This window comes from Mus musculus, chromosome 4 (assembly GCF_000001635.26).
Source record: "Mus musculus strain C57BL/6J chromosome 4, GRCm38.p6 C57BL/6J".
In the NCBI taxonomy this organism is placed as follows: Eukaryota; Metazoa; Chordata; class Mammalia; order Rodentia; family Muridae; genus Mus; species Mus musculus.
This window is the reverse complement of record NC_000070.6, coordinates 73,620,615-73,643,042: the sequence shown is the minus strand read 5'-3', so window position 1 is coordinate 73,643,042 and position 22,428 is coordinate 73,620,615. Positions and strand designations below refer to the sequence as shown.

At 43.1% G+C, this 22,428-nt stretch overlaps 2 protein-coding genes across 2 annotated transcripts; both read right to left on the bottom strand.

Moving 5' to 3' along the window:
* Positions 1 to 879: 879 nt before the first annotated feature.
* Positions 880 to 7,258, bottom strand: Gm11236 (predicted gene 11236). The gene is made up of 6 exons (NM_001277531.1): positions 7,220 to 7,258; positions 4,018 to 4,105; positions 3,242 to 3,550; positions 2,886 to 2,963; positions 1,603 to 1,908; positions 880 to 1,299 (listed from the first exon to the last, which is right to left on the bottom strand). The coding sequence occupies exons 1-6, from the start codon at positions 7,256 to 7,258 to the stop codon at positions 1,004 to 1,006; spliced, it is 1,116 nt and encodes a 371-aa protein (NP_001264460.1). The 3' UTR covers positions 880 to 1,003.
* An 8,755-nt stretch (positions 7,259 to 16,013) lies between these two features.
* On the bottom strand, positions 16,014 to 22,428 carry Gm11237 (predicted gene 11237). The gene is made up of 6 exons (NM_001277575.2): positions 22,357 to 22,428; positions 19,155 to 19,242; positions 18,376 to 18,684; positions 18,020 to 18,097; positions 16,737 to 17,042; positions 16,014 to 16,433 (listed from the first exon to the last, which is right to left on the bottom strand). Exons 1-6 carry the CDS (start codon positions 22,393 to 22,395, stop codon positions 16,138 to 16,140), a joined length of 1,116 nt encoding a protein of 371 aa, NP_001264504.1. The 5' UTR covers positions 22,396 to 22,428; the 3' UTR covers positions 16,014 to 16,137.

Genomic DNA, 22,428 nt, shown 5'->3' with positions numbered 1-22,428 from the left:
CAGAGGAATGGATACAGAAAATGTGGTACATTTATACAATGGAGTACTACTCAGCTATTAAAAAGAATGAATTTATGAAATTCCTAGGCAAATGGATGGACCTGGAGGGCATCATCCTGAGAGAGGTAACCCAACCACAAAGAACTCACACGATATGTACTCACAGATAAGTGGATATTAGCCCAGAATGTTAGAATACCCAAGATATTAGATACAATTTTCAAAACACATGAAACTCAAGAAGAATGATGCCCAAAGTGTAGACACTTTGCCCCTTCTTAGAATTGGGAACAAAACGCCATGGAAGGAGTTACAGAGACAAAGTTTGGAGCTGAGAAAAAAGGATGGACCATCTAGAGACTGCCATATCCAGGGATCCATCCGACAATCAGCCTCCAAATGCTGACACCATTGCATACACTGGCAAGATTTTGCCGAAAGGACCAAGATATAGCTGTCTCTTGTGAGAGTATGCCGGAGCCTAGCAAACACAGAAGTGGATGCTCAGTCAGCTATTGGAAGGAACACAGGGCCCCCAATGGAGGAGCTAGAGAAAGTACCCAAGGAGCCAAAGGGATCTGCAATCCTATAGGTGGAACAACAATATGAACTAACCAGTTACCCCCCCCCCCCCGGAGCTCTTGTCTCTAGCTGCATATGAATCAGAAAATGGCCTAGTTGGCCATCAGTGGAAAGAGAGGTCCATTAGTCATGCAAACTTTATATACCTTAGTACAGGGGAACAAGAGGGCCAAGAAGTGGGAGTGGGTGGGTGGAGGAGTGGGTGCGGGAGTGTGTTTGGGACTTTTGGGATAGCATTGGAAATGTAAATGAAATAAATACCCAATTAAAAAAATGAAAAAAAAAAAAGCAAAGAGTTGTGTCAAAATAATTTATTTGATTTCACATTTCCTTTACAATAAAATAGAGACATTGAGGATCCATACAGTGCTGGAAGATTCTTAGTGGTTTTCAGAGGAAAAAGAAAAGTCCCCACATGTCTTCACTGAGGACTTGAGCTCTCATCACGAGGTGACCACGGCAGCTGAAAGTTGTTGTCTCCAGGGAGAGAGGCCTGAAATACATGTTGAACTGGCAATGGATAGGTGGCATTCCAGGCATCCCATCTGGGAACCAGTAAGTCCTGACTGGACATGATTAGTAATGGGATCCAGGGAAGCTGACCAGAAGATGCAGCCATGCCATAATCCCAAGGCTGGTATACAGGAGATGGCATCACCATTGGAGTTTGAGGGTTTGAGGAAGGCCTGTGGTAACCAGACCAATTATACTGAACACCTGAGAGGAGAAAAAAGAGAGAAAGAGAAAGCATAAACATGGCACCCTCACTCTCCCTGAGTCACTCTAAGTAATTGCCTGTCCTCTGGGTCAGAGTCAACTATGAACAAGTCCAAATTCCATTGCCTTGAGGTGACACAGGAAGTTAGACACTGGAGGCCAGAGTTTGTGCTGTATGCAACAACACAGCCCTGTGGGAATGGGGCTTCACTCCATAGTCTGCTCAGCTCTGTCCTCATGAAGGACAGGCCATCTGATGCCACCACTTACAGAACCCCAAGTGTCTGTGCAGAAGAGACTCACCTGGAACATGGCCTCTCTGACATTTGGGGTCGAAGATCCTTTCCAGATAATCTCTATAAGGAGAAAACAAGGGTACAGTCCTTGATCTCTCTCTACTGAGAGTGGAGTGCAGATCCTTCATGGTCCACATCAGGTCCAAACAGCTTTGGATGTCCTTGAACAGGCCTCGATGATAGAGACGCTGGCAAACAAGACTGCTCTTCTGCTTGATCTTCTGGCCTGGGTGGCCAAATTCCCGTTCAACCACTTGCCACTCCTGCAGGAAGATCTTGATTTCAGGGTCGGTCCATGGGCTAAAGGAAGGGCCTGCAGAGACGGAGGGGCAAGATGAATATATCAGAGGTCACACACACGAACCTGTCACCTTTACTCAGGGATTCTCCCTGAACATTGAACTGACAAAAAAATGGTTACTTTCTGTTATCAAGACATTGGGAACACTTGCAGGAGAGCCCAGGATCCAGAGTCTACCAGGCTCTTAATACCAAGAGGTACACTCACTGGGAATTCATCAGTGTCTTCAGCTTTAGAAAATAAATAGGAGTTCAGATTTAGGTTTTAGCCAAGGGCAGGTTTCAGGCAATATCAACCAACCTAGGAGGACCACACTGTCTCAATTTAAAAATATCAGAGACACCGAGTGAAACCAAGGTCAGTTCATTGAAGTTTCTTTTATGAATTGGGGTTTCCTTCCATGGTGCTGGCCATCCTACAGCTCACTAACACTAAGCCCAACCTATCTAGGACACCACACTGATGTGCTTGCCTCTGGCTCCCCCTCCCAAGTACTGGAACTAAAGGCATGGGATGCCAATGTCACACGTTTCCTAAATATCTTCACTTCTTGGAAAGTTAGGCTGAAAAGCAGACACAAGCAGAACTTTATTGGTTTGTTTCCTTCTAACTATGATATAATCAACTTGACGACAAAGAACAGCCATGACAAGCCCACCTCCTGTCAACTCCTGACTAGGATGTCACCTTAGGTCATGACTCCTTTCCAAAGGAAACAATAGCAATAAGGATACAATCAGAGAAGGGTGATAAAGTCATCCAAGGAAGAATGGCAAATGCATTGCATATTTAACAGTGTCAGTCATACCTAACGTGATATAATATCCCCCACACAACTCCAAAGGCAAGGGAAAATATCAAAGGACATATGGGAGTTCCAAACCTTCCAACAGGAAATCAGAATTTCATCACCCTTGGACATCATCAGTGATGAGTTCCCCTTAAGCTTTCCACTAGTGTGAGGGATGCGATAACGCCAACGTGCATACCTAGAGAGATGGCACCATCAATGCAGAGGGAAGGTGCATAGGAAGCTGGTGGGTTACCGTGCCCATCAAACCAAGGACCTGAGTGAGGAGAGAAGAAAGAGAAGGCGTTTAAAATGGCACCCTCACTCTCTTTGAGGCGCTATAAGTGGTTGTCTGGACTCTGGGTCAGAGTCAAGTATGAACAAGAACACATTCCATTGCCTTGGAGTGACAGAGGAAGTTTGAAACACAGAGCAGCCCACTATGGGAAATAAAGGCCTATGGGAAATGGACTTGCAGCATTTGTGTGCTCTGCTCTATGCCCAGCTGATGCTTTTCTCTGGGACGTCAAAATCTCCTCTACACAAGAGACTCACCTGGCACATAGCCTCCCTGGGATCTGGGGTGGCCCAAGATCTCGTACAGGATCCATTCATAAGTCGAATACAAGCGGTAAGCCCGGGGCCTCTCGTTACAAAGACGTGTGTGCAGGTCCTTCATCTTCACCATCACATCAAGGCAGCTATTCTTGCTCTTCCTCAGACCCCGATTAGAGAGGCGTCTGCTAAGGGACTTGGCCTTCGCATGCATCTTATTGCCTGGGTCTCCGAGTTCATATTCAACCATTGCCCACTCTTGCAGCAAGATCCAGATTTCATCCTCAGTCCACGGGCTATCACACGGACCTGCAAGGCAAAGAGGGATGCGATGAGGATATCAAAGGTAACACACATGACCATGTCAACTTTGCTTAGGGACTTTCCCTGCACACTGATTGGCCAACGATGGCTTCCTTCATTTTCAAGTGGTTATGAACACAGTCTTACCAGCCCTGTTGCAGCACCTATCCTGCTCTTCACAACAAGAAGTACACTCACTGGGAAAGCATAGGTGTCTGCAGATTTAGGGATGGTTTGGTCCCAGAATACAATGGGATCCACAGCATTAGTGCTACCAGGGAATGTTGGATCTGTAGAGACTCATAACCACATCCACAACAGGGAGACACTCAGAGCCTTCTGGGACAAGGGCATAAATCAGGGACCACTGAATGCTGGTCTATCCTTACTACAGATTTCCAATTCGGGGCTCTTTCATATACTCGAGGTCAAAGAGCAAGAGAATAGAAGAGCAGGGATTTCACTCTGAATACCTGAGGAACTTTGGCCTTCTTGCCTCAGCCTCCTCCTCCTATTGGCTTCTTTGTCATTTCTCACACTTTGGACGTGGTTATCTTCTCTCTGTGCAGAAAGGAAAAAATTAAATATTAAAACAGGTTGCAAGCTACAGGAATCCCTGTTCCTCAGCTGTGAATGGACTCAGGTAGCAGCCTCCAGTTGCATAAGCTAAAACAATGCACCCTTACTTCCTCATTCACAGATGCTGGTCCATTCTCTTCTAATGGGAGATTAGGCCTGTGAGGTTAATCCAAAGAGGATCGACAGTGAACAGGGCAGGAGCTATTGAACAAGTGGAGGAAAGAAACTGAAGCACCTCTCCTTTGAGAAGACCACAGCCACTCACTCTCTCCAGTTCACATTCTTACCATTTTCGGCAGGGGAAAAAATTCCCTTTCAAAATCTAATCAACTCCAGCTGTGCTTCAGACACAATAAGATATCAAGAGAAACTGTGTGAAACTACACTTTTCCATCCTAAGTCACACAACATGGGTGTCTGACAGGTGGCCATAATGGCATTCACTCCTAAGAGGAATGGGGATTCTCAGAAATTTAACATCATTCTTGGCTCCATAGTTGGTTGTGGGCTAAAACCTAGAAACCCAAGGACAAAATAAATCTAGTTGTTGTACCTCTTCAATTTACAGACATGGGTTCAAATTCAAGGTAGCTAACCATATTTTGTATGTGGCTAGGCACAAATAATCCAGTTATCCTACAGAAAATAGGAGTGAATGTAATTGCCCCCAACTCACCTGCATTTTGTCTCCTGAGCTTCCTTTCCTGAACTCAGTGAGGAAACTAGGGTCTAATGTGTCCCGGTGTTCACAAGAGTCTGCGGTGCAAGGAGCTCTGCTTACTTCCCTGGACTACTACAAGTAGGAGACTCCTGTGCAAATGTGGTCCTTTATAAAGCTCTACAGTTTAATTGAATCTGACCCACCCAACCCATGGGTTTAGGGTGGCTCAATTGTTGACCTGGGGCCTTTAATCCTACATCCCATGCTGAGGAAAGAAACAGGCTCGTGAGCAGGATCTCCTAGGCTACATAGCAAGACCCCACCGTCTCTACTGAAAATGACCAAAGAAACTAAGTTACAACTAGGCCAATTAATTTAAGTTCATTTTATGAGACAGAGTTTATTCACCTAGTCCTGGGCATTCTTCAACTCACAAAGCTAAGACCAAACTCTGGTGTGTGATACACCGATCAATCCACTGCCTATAGCTCCCTCTCTCATATGCTGGGATCTAAAGTAAGGCCCAGACATTAACACATTTACTCAATACCTTCTTAGGTGTCCTGGCTTCCTCCTCTGGATGAAGGCATAGGATTCTCGGGTGCTGCACCACCATGTCTGCCTAGATGCTGCCATGATTCCTCTCTTCATGATATGGGGCTGAACTTCAGAACCCCTATGTCATTCCCAGTTAAATGTTGTCTTTCCTAAGAGTTGTTGGACATGGAGTCTCTTTAGAGCAATGGGAACCCAAAGTCAGGCAGAAGTTGGTACCAGCACTGAGATATTGATGTCATAGACCTGAACACGTTTTGATTTAAAGGAAAGTGGGTTTGGGGGACTTTAGATCAGGAAAGCCGTGGAATGTCTTAAGTGGAGCTGGATGGGTCATTATAGCAGGGACATGGATGACACTGATGCTGAGAGTGAATTGAACTGTGGGTGTAGGGCTCAAGAGGTTGGTTTCAGAGGAGAAGAATGTTAGTATGTGGCCTAGAGACTGTTTTTTCTGCTATTTGGTGGAAAATATGGCTGCTTTTTGCCCTTGTCTGAAGAATCTGTTTGAGGCTAAGGTGAAAAGACTGAGATCATTTGAAATTGCAAAGGGAGTCTATAAAAAGTCTTTAAAAGAATAGACTTTGTTCTTTGGTTTACAGTGATCAGGAGCTTAAGGACAAACATAACAATGATAAAACTAAAACAACAACAAAAAAATCTATGGTTCAAAGGCAAGCAGATCTTTGAGTTCATGATGAGCCTGTCTCATTCCAAGCTCTAGGTGAAAAAAAGGTTAAGTACAGGCGTGGTGGGGCACACCTTTAATCCCAAGACTCAGGAGACAGAGGCCTGTGTATTGCTGAATTTAAGGTAGTCTACAGACTAAGTTCCAGGAGAGCCAAGCATAGGCAATGAATGAAACCACTGAACACAGAAAGCTGGTAAAGATGGAATAGAACATGGGGTGCCATGTCCCAGTACACCAAGCAGTAGAACCCTGCAGCTTTGGCCCAGTACAAATTAGGCATCAAGTATATTGCAACCTATTATTAAAATGGGTTCAACCTCGACTCTAGCCTGCCATCCCACAAATGTACTTGAAGAGAAATGTTATTAGATTATGGGGGAAGTGGACTTGTTCATCAATACTTTTTAGGAGGCAAGCTCAATCTTTGGCAGCAGTTAAGTCCATAGCAAACCGCAAATAGGATACAGTTGATGCAGACCAGTCCTCTAGGCAGGCAGATACCACATTCGAACCGGCACCTTCGGTCCCTTCTCTACTCAGACACACAAGGCACAAACCAGAAGCTACAATCCGGTCAGGAGGAAACTGACAGATATGACAACTGGCCTGAGGAGAGCCCACAAAGCAGACATCTGATGCAGGAATCTAGGTAGGATTTCTTGGATGAGGGTTTCTCAGTGGTAGCTAGCTTTACCACCTGTAATAACTCAATGTCCCTAGGTAATGCAAGCCAATACTTGTGTATACTTAGGGAAGAATAGTGACTCAGAGAAACCCAAACCACCGCTCAGGGCTCATTCCCCCTAATGTTTGTAGAGTCATTTTATACGCCAACATCACAGGTCCTTTCACATGTTTGCTATATCAAATATCCTTTCACCTGTTTCTGCTTCAGCAAAACATCCTTTACCCGTGTCTTCCTCAGGGAGACATCCTTTCACCTCTGTGCCTCAAGAAAACATCCTTTCAAATAATTAACTTTGCAAAAAACTAGGAGTTTCCACTTCAATGTGATTCTAGCTCTCAAATCAGGAATAGAGGAGGTTAGTGGGACAATTGATGCTGGTTGAATAATGCATAGAAATTAGAGGGTATTATAAAGGGACCACCATCACTGAGGAGAAATCTTCTGGGAAGTGTGATCTGAGAGTACTAAGAAGCTGTGTTCCAGAGATTGCCAAGATTGTACCTCATACTGTAGCTGGACGTGGTAATCGGTGAGATTCATCCAGGTGGTACTGATTTTTAAGTTATGAAGGGGTAGTGGAGAGCAGCTGAGCCTTGGCTCTCAGAGTTATCAGGGAAGGCCCTTTGTGTTGTTGTTGTTTTCTTAATGTTTTGTAGTTTGTTTATTTATTTATTTTTTGTTTTTTGTTCTTTGTCCTTTGTTTTGGTTTTTTTCGTTTTTTTAGTTTTGGTTTTGGGATTTGAGCGTTTTTTTTTTTTTTTTTTTTTTTTCCTGGAGACAGGGTTTCTCTGTGTAGCCCTGGCTGCCCTGGAACTCACTTTGTAGACCAGGCTGGCCTCGAACTCAGAAATCCACCTGCCTCTGCCTCCCAAGTGCTGGGATTAAAGGCGTGCGCCACCATGCCGGCTAGTTCGTTTATTTTTAACTGTTTCTTTCCTTTTTCTTTCATATAAAACTCATCAATAAATTTTCACCCAAAAGGCTGGCCCCTCTCCAAATCTCCCCTTGATCTCTGAGTAGGTGGACTCCCTGGGTATTACCTCTACCCTGATGCATAAAGTCTATGCAGGTTTAAGTTCATCCTCTCCCACTGAGGCTAGACAAGCCAGCCCTATGCTACTTATGTGCCTAAGGCCTCAGATCATTGCATGTATGCTCTTTGCTTGGTAAGTCAGATTCTAGATGTTCCCAGGTATGAGGTTAGATGTGACTGTGGGGTTGCCATTGCCTTCAGCACCTAGGGAAGGCTGTGTGTGAAGGTGCAGCCCTAGTTGCAGTTGATAAATTAGGACTGAAGAAGTCATGCAAAGAATTAGTGACTAGGTACATTGAAGGGAGCCTTTGAGAGGCTATTGGTGAAGCCTACATGTAGTAGAAGTCCCCAGCCTTTTGGAGATGCCAATGCCATGGGATGACCAACAAGAATAGCAGTAATGGAGTGTCACCCACCAAAGCCTAGAGTACTATAGAGGGCAGAGATGAAGAAGTGACCCAAGCCCTATGGAGGAGCCCAGATGATCATGTGTGGGTCCCAGACATTAGAACAAGAACCTGCAACTTAAGGTTACCTTTTAGACTTGAGGATATTAGAGAGATCAGAGGCATAGATAACCAGCTCAGCAAAGCTCTTAACAAAGCTGGTAACAGACATGGAGATAGAGCATTTGGCGTTTGCACAGATAAATTTTTATCTTGCTTTGGTTCAGTATTTCTTCACTGTAACTTTTTCAATTAGGAATATATATCCTGTGATATTGGAGGTATATGATCTGCTTTGTGATTTTGATTTTATACAGCACTACCCTTAAGTCATTGAAAGGATATTAAACCACATGATCAGATTATGGCCTTTCGAATTTTTTTGACAGCGTTACATAGTATGGGGACTTTGTCAGTTAGACTGCATATTTTAGCATTATGCTATAGCTAGGTATAGCCCAGAGAATCTTGTGTTTGAACAAGGGGCCAGGGAGAGGAATGTGGTGCTTTGTGGAGCTATGCTTGGCTCACAGACTGGCTTTAGGTGACCCCTTTGGGAGCTTCATCAACTCAAAACACATCTCCCCCCAAAAACAGACAACCCCTGCTCTTACCTCAGTTAGTGCATGCACTTCCTAGGGAGGATGATACCATGCAGGCTATGTAGAACTTCCTTCTTTTCTGGCCTTCTTGTAGACCTATAACATATATGTATGTCTCAGAAGAGAGCCCTAGGTCATGATTCATTTAAACAATAAACACTTTATGGACCTTAATTAGACGTAGAGTGATGTAACTGTACAACGTGGAATGTTAAGTGCAATATAGATGGATACTAGATACATAGACACATAGATATGGGGAGATATAGAGACAGATAGAGAGATAGAGATCAAGATAAGATAGATGGGCCGGTCGGTGGTGGCTCATGTCTTTAATCCCTGTACTTGGGAGGGAGAGAAATGCAGATTTCTGAGTTCAAGACCAGCATGGTCTACAGAGTGTGTTCCAGGACAGCCAAGACTATACAGAGAAACCCTGTTTTAAGAAACAAAAACAAAAACAAAAACAAAAACAAAAAACCAAAACCCCCCTCAAACCCCCCCAAAAAACTAAACAACAACAACAACAAAAACAAAGATAGATAGATGGTAGACAGATTATATATATATATATATATATATATATATATATATATATATATATATGTGTGTGTGTGTGTGTGTGTGTGTGTGTGTGTGTGTGTGTGTGTGCGTGTGTGTGTGTGTGCATGTGAATCACCAGGCCATTATTAGACCCAACATAACAATCCTTTCTACCTATATATGAGATGAGATAGGAAATGAGTTTGGTGGCAATGTCCCTTGACAGACATTCTATTTTAGTATCTGAAACCTAAATATTTAGATAACTTTTCATATTCTCTCAATTGATATTGCATCTACTACCCACGTACAACTCAATTTTGAACCCATTATTGCAGTATTCTCAAAAAATGGAGTCTGTGGATCACTGACCAGGGCTCCTCCATCAACAGGGCCAGATAATGAAAGAGCTGCTGAGCTGTTGTCTGTGAAGTAGAGAGAGTTGCAGACTCAGGGTCAGGAATCTTATGGAAATGGAGGGTAGACAACAGGTATCAGGTACCCACAAAATGAACCTCACCATGAAGTATGACATCCCCTCCCATCTATACTTATGTCCCCTACAAAAGTGACAAGAATTAAACATGAAAAGAGTTATGATGGCCTCAGCATCGGCGGGAGCCATCTTGGTTCCAGGACTCCACCGCAAGTAGTCTGCACAGGTGAGAGTGTGCACTACAAAAGTTAACAGCTTATGTGACAGGACAAAGCAACACAGCTTCTGTGAAAGGTCCTGTTTTCGGCCTTCATCTTTGGCCAGGGGGGAGGTCCTAAGGCCAGATATCTGTGCACCTTCCCTGTAAGAGGAGAGCTTGTCTGCAGAGAGTGCTCTGACCACTGAAAATCAGAGGAGAGAGCTAGTCTCTCAGGTCTGCTGATAGAGGCTAACAGAATCACCAGAGGAACAATTTCTAACCAGAGACAACTTAACAACTAACTCCAGAGATTACCAGATGGCAAAAGGTAAATGTAAGAATCTTACTAATAGAAACCAAGACCACTCTCCATCATCAGAACCCAGCAGTCCCACTTCGCCCAGTCAAGGGCACCCCAACACCCCCGAAAAGCTAGACCCAGATTTAAAAGCATATCTCATGATGATGTTAGAGGACATCAAGAAGGACTTCTATAACTCACTTGAAGAAATACAGGAGAACACTGCTAAACAGGTAGAAGACCTTAAAGAGGAAGCACAAAAATCCCTTAAAGAATTGCAGGAAAACACAACCAAACATGTGATGGAATTGAACAAAACTATCCAAGACGTAAAAAAGGGAAGTAGACACAATAAAGAAAACCCAAAGTGAGGCAACGCTGGACATAGAAACCCTAGGAAAGAAATCTGGAACCATAGATTTGAGCATTAGCAATAGAATACAAAAAATGGAAGAGAGAATCTCAGGTGCAGAAGATTCCATAGAGAACATCTGAACAACAATCAAAGAAAATGCAAAACGCAAAAAGATCCTAGCTCAAAACATCCAGGAAATCCAGGACACAATGAGAAGACCAAACCTACGGATAATAGGAGTAGATGAGAAGGAAGATTTTCAAATCAAAGGACCAGCAAATATCTTCAACAAAATTATAGAAATAAACTTCTCAAACCTAAAGAAAGAGATGCCCATGAACATACAAGAAGCCTACAGAACTCCAAATAGACTGGACCAGAAAAGAAATTCCTCCCAACACATAATAATCAGAACAAAAAATGCACTAAATAAAGATAGAATATTAAAAGCAGTAAAGGAAAAAGGTCAAGTAACATATAAAGGGAAGCCTATCAGAATTACACCAGATTTTTCACCACAGACTATGAAAGCCAGAAGAGCCTGGACAGATGTTATACAGACACTAAGAGAACACAAATGCCAGCCCCGGCTACTATACCCAGCCAAACTCTCAATTACCATAGATGGAGAAACCAAAGTATTCCACGACAAAACCAAATTCACACCTTATCTTTCCACGAATCCAGCCCTTCAAAGGATAACAACAGAAAAAAAAAATACAAGAATGGAAACCACGTCCTAGAAAAAGCAAGAAGGTGATCCCTCAACAAACCTAAAAGATAAAAGCCACAAGAACAGAATGCCAACTTTAACAACCAAAATAATAGAAAGCAACAATTACTTTTCCTTAATATCTCTTAATATCAATGGACTCAACTCCCCAATAAAAAGACATAGACTAACAGCCTGGCTACACAAACAAGACCCAACATGTTTGTGCTTACAGGAAACTCATCTCAGAGAAAAAGGTAGACACCACCTCAGAATGAAAGGCTAGAAAACAATTGTTCCAAGCAGATGGTCTGAAGAAACAAGCTGGTGTAGTCATTCTAATATCTAATAAAATCGACTTCCAACCAAGAGTCACCAGAAAAGACAAGGAGAGCCACTTCATACTCATCAAAGGTAAAATCCTCCAAGAGGAACTCTCAATTCTGAATATCTATGCTCCAAATACAAGGGCAGCCACATTCATTAAAGAAACTTTAGTAAAGCTCAAAGTATACATTGCACCTCATACAATAATAGTGGGAGTCTTCAACACACCACTTTCACCAACAGACAGATCATGGAAACAAACCAAACAGGGACACAGTGAAACTAACAGAAGTTATGAAGCAAATGGATCTAACAGATATCTAGAGAACATTTTATCCTTAAACAAAAGGATATACGTTCTTCTCAGCACTTCATGGTACCTTCTCCAAAATTGACCATACAATTGGTCACAAAACAAGCCTTAGCATAAACAAAAATATTGAAATTATCCCATGCATCCTATCAGATCACCATGGACTAAGGCTGATTTTCAATAACAAAATAAAAAATAGAAAGCCAGCATTCACTTGGAAAATGAACAACACCCTTCTAAATGATACCTTGGTCAAGGAAGGAAAAAAGAAAGAAATTAAGGACTTTTTGGAGTTTAATGAAAATGAAGCTTCAACATTCCCCAACTTATGGGACACAATGCAAGCATTTGTAAGAGGAAAACTCATAGCTCTGAGTGCCTCCAAAAAGAAACTAGAGAGAGCACACAGTAGCAGCTTGACAACACACCTAAAAGCTCTAGAATAAAAGGAAGCAAACTCACCCAAGAGGAGTAGATGGCCAGAAATAATCAAACTCAGGGCCGAAATCAACCAAGTGGAAACAAGAAGAACTATTCAAAGAATCAACCAAAGGAGGAACTGGTTCTTTGAGAAAATCAACAAGATAGATAAACCCTTAGCCAGACTCACTAGAGGGCACAGAGATAGAATCCTAATGAAGGAAATCAGAAATGAAAAGGGAGACATAACAACAGATCCTGAAGAAATCCAAAACACCACCAGATCCTACTACAAAAGGCTATACTCAACAAAACTGGAGAACCTGGACGAAATGGACAAGTTTCTAGACAGATACCAGGTATCAGAGTTAAATCAAGATCAGGTTAACGATCTAAACAGTCCTATATCCCCTAAAGAAATAGAAGCAGTCATTCATAGTCTCCCAACCAAAATAAATAAATAAATAAATAAATAAATAAATAAATAAATAAATAGCCTAGGACCAGATGGGTTTAGTGCAGAGTTCTATCAGACCTTCCAAAAAGATCTAATCCCAGTTTGTCACAAACTATTCCACAAAATAGAAACAGAAGGTGCTCTACCCAACTCATTCTATGAAGCCACAATTACTCTGATACCTAAACCACAAAGAGACCCAACAAAGATAGAGAACTTCAGACCAATTTCCCTTATGAATATCAATGCAAAAATCCTCAATAAAGTTCTCGCTAACCGAATGCAAGAACACATCAAAACAATCATCCATCCTGACCAAGTAGGTTTCATCCCAGGGATGCAGGGATGGTTCAATATATGGAAATCCATCAACTAATCCAGTATATAAACAAACACGAAGACAAAAACCACATGATCATCTCGTTAGATGCGGAGAAAGCATTTGACAAAATCCAACACCCATTCATGATAAAAGTCTTGGACAGATCAGGAATTCAAGGCCCATACCTAAACAAGATAAAAGCAATCTACAGCAAACCAGTAGCCAACATCAAAGTAAATGGTGAGAAGCTGGAAGCAATCCCACTAAAATGAGGGACTAGACAAGGCTGGCCACTCTCTTCCTACCTATTCAACATTGTACCTAAAGTCCTAGCTAGAGCAATTCGACAACAAAAGGAGATCAAGGGGATACAAATTGGAAAGGAAGAAGTCAAAATATCACTTTTTCCAGATGATATGGTAGTATATATAAGTGACCCTAAAAATTCCACCGGAGAACTCCTAAGCCTGATAAACAGCTTCAGTGAAGTAGCTGGATATAAAATTAACTCAAACAAGTCAATGGCCTTTCTGTACACAAAGGATAAACAGGCTGAGAAAGAAATTAGGGAAACCACACCCTTTTCAATAGTCACAAATTATATAAAATACCTTGGGGTGCCTCTAAAAAAGTGAAAGATCTGTATGATAAGAACTTCATGTCTCTGAAGAAAGAAATTAAAGAAGATCTCAGAAGATGGAAAGATCTCCCATGCTCATGGATTGGCAGGATCAATATAGTAAAAATGGCTACCTTGCCAAAAGCAATCTACAGATTCAATGCAATCCCCATCAAAATTCCAACTCAAATCTTCAACGAATTAGAAAGGGCAATCAGCAGATTCATCTGGAATAACAAAAAACCTAGGATAGCAAAAACTCTTCTCAAGGATAAAAGAACCTCTGGTGGAATCACCATGCCTGAACTAAAGCTGTACTACAGAGCAATTGTGATAAAAAAAAAAAAAAAAACTGCATGGTACTGGTATAGCAACAGACAAGTACACCAATGGAATAGAATTGAAGACCCAGAGATGAACCCAGACAGCTATGGTCACTTGTTCTTTGACAGGGGAGCAGAAACCATTTAGCGGAAAAAAAGACAGCATTTTCAACAAATGCTGCTGGCACAACTGGCGGTTATCATGTAGACAAATGGGAATTAATCCATTCCTATCTCCTTGTACTAAGGTCAAATCTAAGTGTATTAAGGAACTCCACATAAAACCAGAGACACTGAAACTTATAGAGGAGAAAGTAAGGAAAAGCCTCGAAGATATGGGTACAGGGGAAGAATTCCTGAATAGAACAGCAATGCCTTGTGCTGTAAGATCGAGAATCGATAAATGGGACTTCATATAGTTGCAAAGTTTCTGCAAGGCAAAAGACTCCGTCAATACGACAAAGAGACCACCAACAGATTGGGAAAGGATCTTTACCCATACTAAATCAGATAGGGGACTAATATCCAATAGATATAAAGAACTCAAGAAGGTGGACTCCATAAAATCAAATAACCCCATTAAAAAATGGGGCTCAGAGCTGAACAAAGAATTCTCACCTGAGGAATACCGAATGGCAGAGAAGCACCTGAACAAATATTCCACATCCTTAATCATCAGGGAAATGCAAATCTAAACAACACTGAGATTCCATCTCACGCCAGTCAGAATGGCTAAGATCAAAAATTCAGGTGACAGCAGATGCTGGCGAGGATGTGGAGTAAGAGGAACACTCCTCCATTGTTGGTGGGATTCCAAGCTTGTACAACCACTCTGGAAATCAGCCCATCGGTTCCTCAGAAAATTGTACATAGTACTACAGGAGGATCCCGCAATACCTCTCCTGGGCATCTATCCAGATGTTCCAATCGGTAATAAGGACACATGTTCCACCATGTTCATATTATTTATAATAGCCAGAAGCTGGAAAGAACCAAGATGCCCCTCAACAGAGGAATGGATACAGAAAATGTGGTACATTTATACAATGGAGTACTACTCAGCTATTAAAAAGAATGAATTTATGAAATTCCTAGGCAAATGGATGGACCTGGAGGGCATCATCCTGAGAGAGGTAACCCAACCACAAAGAACTCACACGATATGTACTCACAGATAAGTGGATATTAGCCCAGAATGTTAGAATACCCAAGATATTAGATACAATTTTCAAAACACATGAAACTCAAGAAGAATGATGCCCAAAGTGTAGACACTTTGCCCCTTCTTAGAATTGGGAACAAAACGCCATGGAAGGAGTTACAGAGACAAAGTTTGGAGCTGAGAAAAAAGGATGGACCATCTAGAGACTGCCATATCCAGGGATCCATCCGACAATCAGCCTCCAAATGCTGACACCATTGCATACACTGGCAAGATTTTGCCGAAAGGACCAAGATATAGCTGTCTCTTGTGAGAGTATGCCGGAGCCTAGCAAACACAGAAGTGGATGCTCAGTCAGCTATTGGAAGGAACACAGGGCCCCCAATGGAGGAGCTAGAGAAAGTACCCAAGGAGCCAAAGGGATCTGCAATCCTATAGGTGGAACAACAATATGAACTAACCAGTTACCCCCCCCCCCCCCCGGAGCTCTTGTCTCTAGCTGCATATGAATCAGAAAATGGCCTAGTTGGCCATCAGTGGAAAGAGAGGTCCATTAGTCATGCAAACTTTATATACCTTAGTACAGGGGAACAAGAGGGCCAAGAAGTGGGAGTGGGTGGGTGGAGGAGTGGGTGCGGGAGTGTGTTTGGGACTTTTGGGATAGCATTGGAAATGTAAATGAAATAAATACCCAATTAAAAAAATGAAAAAAAAAAGCAAAGAGTTGTGTCAAAATAATTTATTTGATTTCACATTTCCTTTACAATAAAATAGAGACATTGAGGATCCATACAGTGCTGGAAGATTCTTAGTGGTTTTCAGAGGAAAAAGAAAAGTCCCCACATGTCTTCACTGAGGACTTGAGCTCTCATCACGAGGTGACCACGGCAGCTGAAAGTTGTTGTCTCCAGGGAGAGAGGCCTGAAATACATGTTGAACTGGCAATGGATAGGTGGCATTCCAGGCATCCCATCTGGGAACCAGTAAGTCCTGACTGGACATGATTAGTAATGGGATCCAGGGAAGCTGACCAGAAGATGCAGCCATGCCATAATCCCAAGGCTGGTATACAGGAGATGGCATCACCATTGGAGTTTGAGGGTTTGAGGAAGGCCTGTGGTAACCAGACCAATTATACTGAACACCTGAGAGGAGAAAAAAGAGAGAAAGAGAAAGCATAAACATGGCACCCTCACTCTCCCTGAGTCACTCTAAGTAATTGCCTGTCCTCTGGGTCAGAGTCAACTATGAACAAGTCCAAATTCCATTGCCTTGAGGTGACACAGGAAGTTAGACATGGGAGACCAGAGTTTGTGCTGTATGCAACAACACAGCCCTGTGGGAATGGGGCTTCACTCCATAGTCTGCTCAGCTCTGTCCTCATGAAGGACAGGCCATCTGATGCCACCACTTACAGAACCCCAAGTGTCTGTGCAGAAGAGACTCACCTGGAACATGGCCTCTCTGACATTTGGGGTCGAAGATCCTTTCCAGATAATCTCTATAAGGAGAAAACAAGGGTACAGTCCTTGATCTCTCTCTACTGAGAGTGGAGTGCAGATCCTTCATGGTCCACATCAGGTCCAAACAGCTTTGGATGTCCTTGAACAGGCCTCGATGATAGAGACGCTGGCAAACAAGACTGCTCTTCTGCTTGATCTTCTGGCCTGGGTGGCCAAATTCCCGTTCAACCACTTGCCACTCCTGCAGGAAGATCTTGATTTCAGGGTCGGTCCATGGGCTAAAGGAAGGGCCTGCAGAGACGGAGGGGCAAGATGAATATATCAGAGGTCACACACACGAACCTGTCACCTTTACTCAGGGATTCTCCCTGAACATTGAACTGACAAAAAAATGGTTACTTTCTGTTATCAAGACATTGGGAACACTTGCAGGAGAGCCCAGGATCCAGAGTCTACCAGGCTCTTAATACCAAGAGGTACACTCACTGGGAATTCATCAGTGTCTTCAGCTTTAGAAAATAAATAGGAGTTCAGATTTAGGTTTTAGCCAAGGGCAGGTTTCAGGCAATATCAACCAACCTAGGAGGACCACACTGTCTCAATTTAAAAATATCAGAGACACCGAGTGAAACCAAGGTCAGTTCATTGAAGTTTCTTTTATGAATTGGGGTTTCCTTCCATGGTGCTGGCCATCCTACAGCTCACTAACACTAAGCCCAACCTATCTAGGACACCACACTGATGTGCTTGCCTCTGGCTCCCCCTCCCAAGTACTGGAACTAAAGGCATGGGATGCCAATGTCACACGTTTCCTAAATATCTTCACTTCTTGGAAAGTTAGGCTGAAAAGCAGACACAAGCAGAACTTTATTGGTTTGTTTCCTTCTAACTATGATATAATCAACTTGACGACAAAGAACAGCCATGACAAGCCCACCTCCTGTCAACTCCTGACTAGGATGTCACCTTAGGTCATGACTCCTTTCCAAAGGAAACAATAGCAATAAGGATACAATCAGAGAAGGGTGATAAAGTCATCCAAGGAAGAATGGCAAATGCATTGCATATTTAACAGTGTCAGTCATACCTAACGTGATATAATATCCCCCACACAACTCCAAAGGCAAGGGAAAATATCAAAGGACATATGGGAGTTCCAAACCTTCCAACAGGAAATCAGAATTTCATCACCCTTGGACATCATCAGTGATGAGTTCCCCTTAAGCTTTCCACTAGTGTGAGGGATGCGATAACGCCAACGTGCATACCTAGAGAGATGGCACCATCAATGCAGAGGGAAGGTGCATAGGAAGCTGGTGGGTTACCGTGCCCATCAAACCAAGGACCTGAGTGAGGAGAGAAGAAAGAGAAGGCGTTTAAAATGGCACCCTCACTCTCTTTGAGGCGCTATAAGTGGTTGTCTGGACTCTGGGTCAGAGTCAAGTATGAACAAGAACACATTCCATTGCCTTGGAGTGACAGAGGAAGTTTGAAACACAGAGCAGCCCACTATGGGAAATAAAGGCCTATGGGAAATGGACTTGCAGCATTTGTGTGCTCTGCTCTATGCCCAGCTGATGCTTTTCTCTGGGACGTCAAAATCTCCTCTACACAAGAGACTCACCTGGCACATAGCCTCCCTGGGATCTGGGGTGGCCCAAGATCTCGTACAGGATCCATTCATAAGTCGAATACAAGCGGTAAGCCCGGGGCCTCTCGTTACAAAGACGTGTGTGCAGGTCCTTCATCTTCACCATCACATCAAGGCAGCTATTCTTGCTCTTCCTCAGACCCCGATTAGAGAGGCGTCTGCTAAGGGACTTGGCCTTCGCATGCATCTTATTGCCTGGGTCTCCGAGTTCATATTCAACCATTGCCCACTCTTGCAGCAAGATCCAGATTTCATCCTCAGTCCACGGGCTATCACACGGACCTGCGAGGCAAAGAGGGATGCGATGAGGATATCAAAGGTAACACACATGACCATGTCAACTTTGCTTAGGGACATTCCCTGCACACTGATTGGCCAGCGGGATGGCTTCCCTCATTTATCAAGTGGTTATGAACACAGTCTTACCAGCCCTGTTGCAGCACCTACCCTGCTCTTCACAGCAAGAAGTACACTCACTGGGAAAGCATAGGTGTCTGCAGATTTAGGGATGGTTTGGTCCCAGAATACAATGGGATCCACAGCATTAGTGCTACCAGGGAATGTTGGATCTGTAGAGACTCATAACCACATCCACAACAGGGAGACACTCAGAGCCTTCTGGGACAAGGGCATAAATCAGGGACCACTGAATGCTGGTCTATCCTTACTACAGATTTCCAATTCGGGGCTCTTTCATATACTCGAGGTCAAAGAGCAAGAGAATAGAAGAGCAGGGATTTCACTCTGAATACCTGAGGAACTTTGGCCTTCTTGCCTCAGCCTCCTCCTCCTATTGGCTTCTTTGTCATTTCTCACACTTTGGACTCGGTTATCTTCTCTCTGTGCAGAAAGGAAAAAATTAAATATTAAAACAGGTTGCAAGCTACAGGAATCCCTGTTCCTCAGCTGTGAATGGACTCAGGTAGCAGCCTCCAGTTGCATAAGCTAAAACAATGCACCCTTACTTCCTCATTCACAGATGCTGGTCCATTCTCTTCTAATGGGAGAGTAGGCCTGTGAGGTTAATCCAAAGAGGATCGACAGTGAACAGGGCAGGAGCTATTGAACAAGTGGAGGAAAGAAACTGAAGCACCTCTCCTTTGAGAAGACCACAGCCACTCACTCTCTCCAGTTCACATTCTTACCATTTTCGGCAGGGGAAAAAATTCCCTTTCAAAATCTAATCAACTCCAGCTGTGCTTCAGACACAATAAGATATCAAGAGAAACTGTGTGAAACTACACTTATCCATCCTAAGTCACACAACATGGGTGTCTGACAGGTGGCCATAATGGCATTCACTCCTAAGAGGAATGGGGATTCTCAGAAATTTAACATCATTCTTGGCTCCATAGTTGGTTGTGGGCTAAAACCTAGAAACCCAAGGACAAAATAAATCTAGTTGTTGTACCTCTTCAATTTACAGACATGGGTTCAAATTCAAGGTAGCTAACCATATTTTGTATGTGGCTAGGCACAAATAATCCAGTTATCCTACAGAAAATAGGAGTGAATATAATTGCCCCCAACTCACCTGCATTTTGTCTCCTGAGCTTCCTTTCCCGAACACAGTGAGGAAACTAGGGTCTAATGTGTCCCGGTGTTCACAAGAGTCTGCAGTGCAAGGAGCTCTGCTTACTTCCCTGGACTACTACAAGTAGGAGATTCCTGTGCAAATGTGGTCCTTTATAAAGCTCTACAGTTTAATTGAATCTGACCCACCCAACCCATGGGTTTAGGGTGGCTCAATTGTTGACCTGGGGCCTTTAATCCTACATCCCATGCTGAGGAAAGAAACAGGCTCATGAGCAGGATCTCCTAGGCTACATAGCAAGACCCCACCGTCTCTACTGAAAATGACCAAAGAAACTAAGTTACAACTAGGCCAATTAATTTAAGTTCATTTTATGAGACAGAGTTTATTCACCTAGTCCTGGGCATTCTTCAACTCACAAAGCTAAGACCAAACTCTGGTGTGTGATACACCGATCAATCCACTGCCTATAGCTCCCTCTCTCATATGCTGGGATCTAAAGTAAGGCCCAGACATTAACACATTTACTAAATACCTTCTTAGGTGTCCTGGCTTCCTCCTCTGGATGAAGGCATAGGATTCTCGGGTGCTGCACCACCATGTCTGCCTAGATGCTGCCATGATTCCTCTCTTCATGATATGGGGCTGAACTTCAGAACCCCTATGTCATTCCCAGTTAAATGTTGTCTTTCCTAAGAGTTGTTGGACATGGAATCTCTTTAGAGCAATGGGAACCCAAAGTCAGGCAGAAGTTGGTACCAGCACTGAGATATTGATGTCATAGACCTGAACACGTTTTGATTTAAAGGAAAGTGGGTTTGGGGGACTTTAGATCAGGAAAGCCGTGGAATGTCTTAAGTGAAGCTGGATGGGTCATTCTAGCAGGGACATGGATGACACTGATGCTGAGAGTGAATTGAACTGTGGGTGTAGGGCTCAAGAGGTTGGTTTCAGAGGAGAAGAATGTTAGTATGTGGCCTAGAGACTGTTTTTTCTGCTATTTGGTGGAAAATATGGCTGCTTTTTGCCCTTGTCTGAAGAATTTGTTTGAGGCTAAGGTGAAAAGACTGAGATCATTTGAAATTGCAAAGGGAGTCTATAAAAAGTCTTTAAAAGAATAGACTGTTCTTTGGTTTACAGTGATCAGGAGCTTAAGGACAAACATAACAATCATAAAACTAAAACAACAACAAAAAAAATCTATGGTTCAAAGGCAAGCAGATCTTTGAGTTCATGATGAGCCTGTCTCATTCCAAGCTCTAGGTGAAAAAAAGGTTAAGTACAGGCGTGGTGGGGCACACCTTTAATCCCAAGACTCAGTAGACAGAGGCCTGTGTATCGCTGAATTTAAGGTAGTCTACAGACTAAGTTCCAGGAGAGCCAAGCATAGGCAATGAATGAAACCACTGAACACAGAAAGCTGGTAAAGATGGAATAGAACATGGGGTGCCATGTCCCAGTACACCAAGCAGTAGAACCCTGCAGCTTTGGCCCAGTACAAATTAGGCATCAAGTATATTGCAACCTATTATTAAAATGGGTTCAACCTCGACTCTAGCCTGCCATCCCACAAATGTACTTGAAGAGAAATGTTATTAGATTATGGGGGAAGTGGACTTGTTCATCAATACTTTTTAGGAGGCAAGCTCAATCTTTGGCAGCAGTTAAGTCCCATAGCAAACCGCAAATAGGATACAGTTGTTGCAGACCAGTCCTCTAGGCAGGCAGATACCACATTCGAACCGGCACCTTCGGTCCCTTCTCTACTCAGACACACAAGGCACAAACCAGAAGCTACAATCCGGTCAGGAGGAAACTGACAGATATGACAACTGGCCTGAGGAGAGCCCACAAAGCAGACATCTGATGCAGGAATCTAGGTAGGATTTCTTGGATGAGGGTTTCTCAGTGGTAGCTAGCTTTACCACCTGTAATAACTCAATGTCCCTAGGTAATGCAAGCCAATACTTGTGTATACTTAGGGAAGAATAGTGACTCAGAGAAACCCAAACCACCGCTCAGGGCTCATTCCCCCTAATGTTTGTAGAGTCATTTTATACGCCAACATCACAGGTCCTTTCACATGTTTGCTATATCAAATATCCTTTCACCTGTTTCTGCTTCAGCAAAACATCCTTTACCCGTGTCTTCCTCAGGGAGACATCCTTTCACCTCTGTGCCTCAAGAAAACATCCTTTCAAATAATTAACTTTGCAAAAAACTAGGAGTTTCCACTTCAATGTGATTCTAGCTCTCAAATCAGGAATAGAGGAGGTTAGTGGGACAATTGATGCTGGTTGAATAATGCATAGAAATTAGAGGGTATTATAAAGGGACCACCATCACTGAGGAGAAATCTTCTGGGAAGTGTGATCTGAGAGTACTAAGAAGCTGTGTTCCAGAGATTGCCAAGATTGTACCTCATACTGTAGCTGGACGTGGTAATCGGTGAGATTCATCCAGGTGGTACTGATTTTTAAGTTATGAAGGGG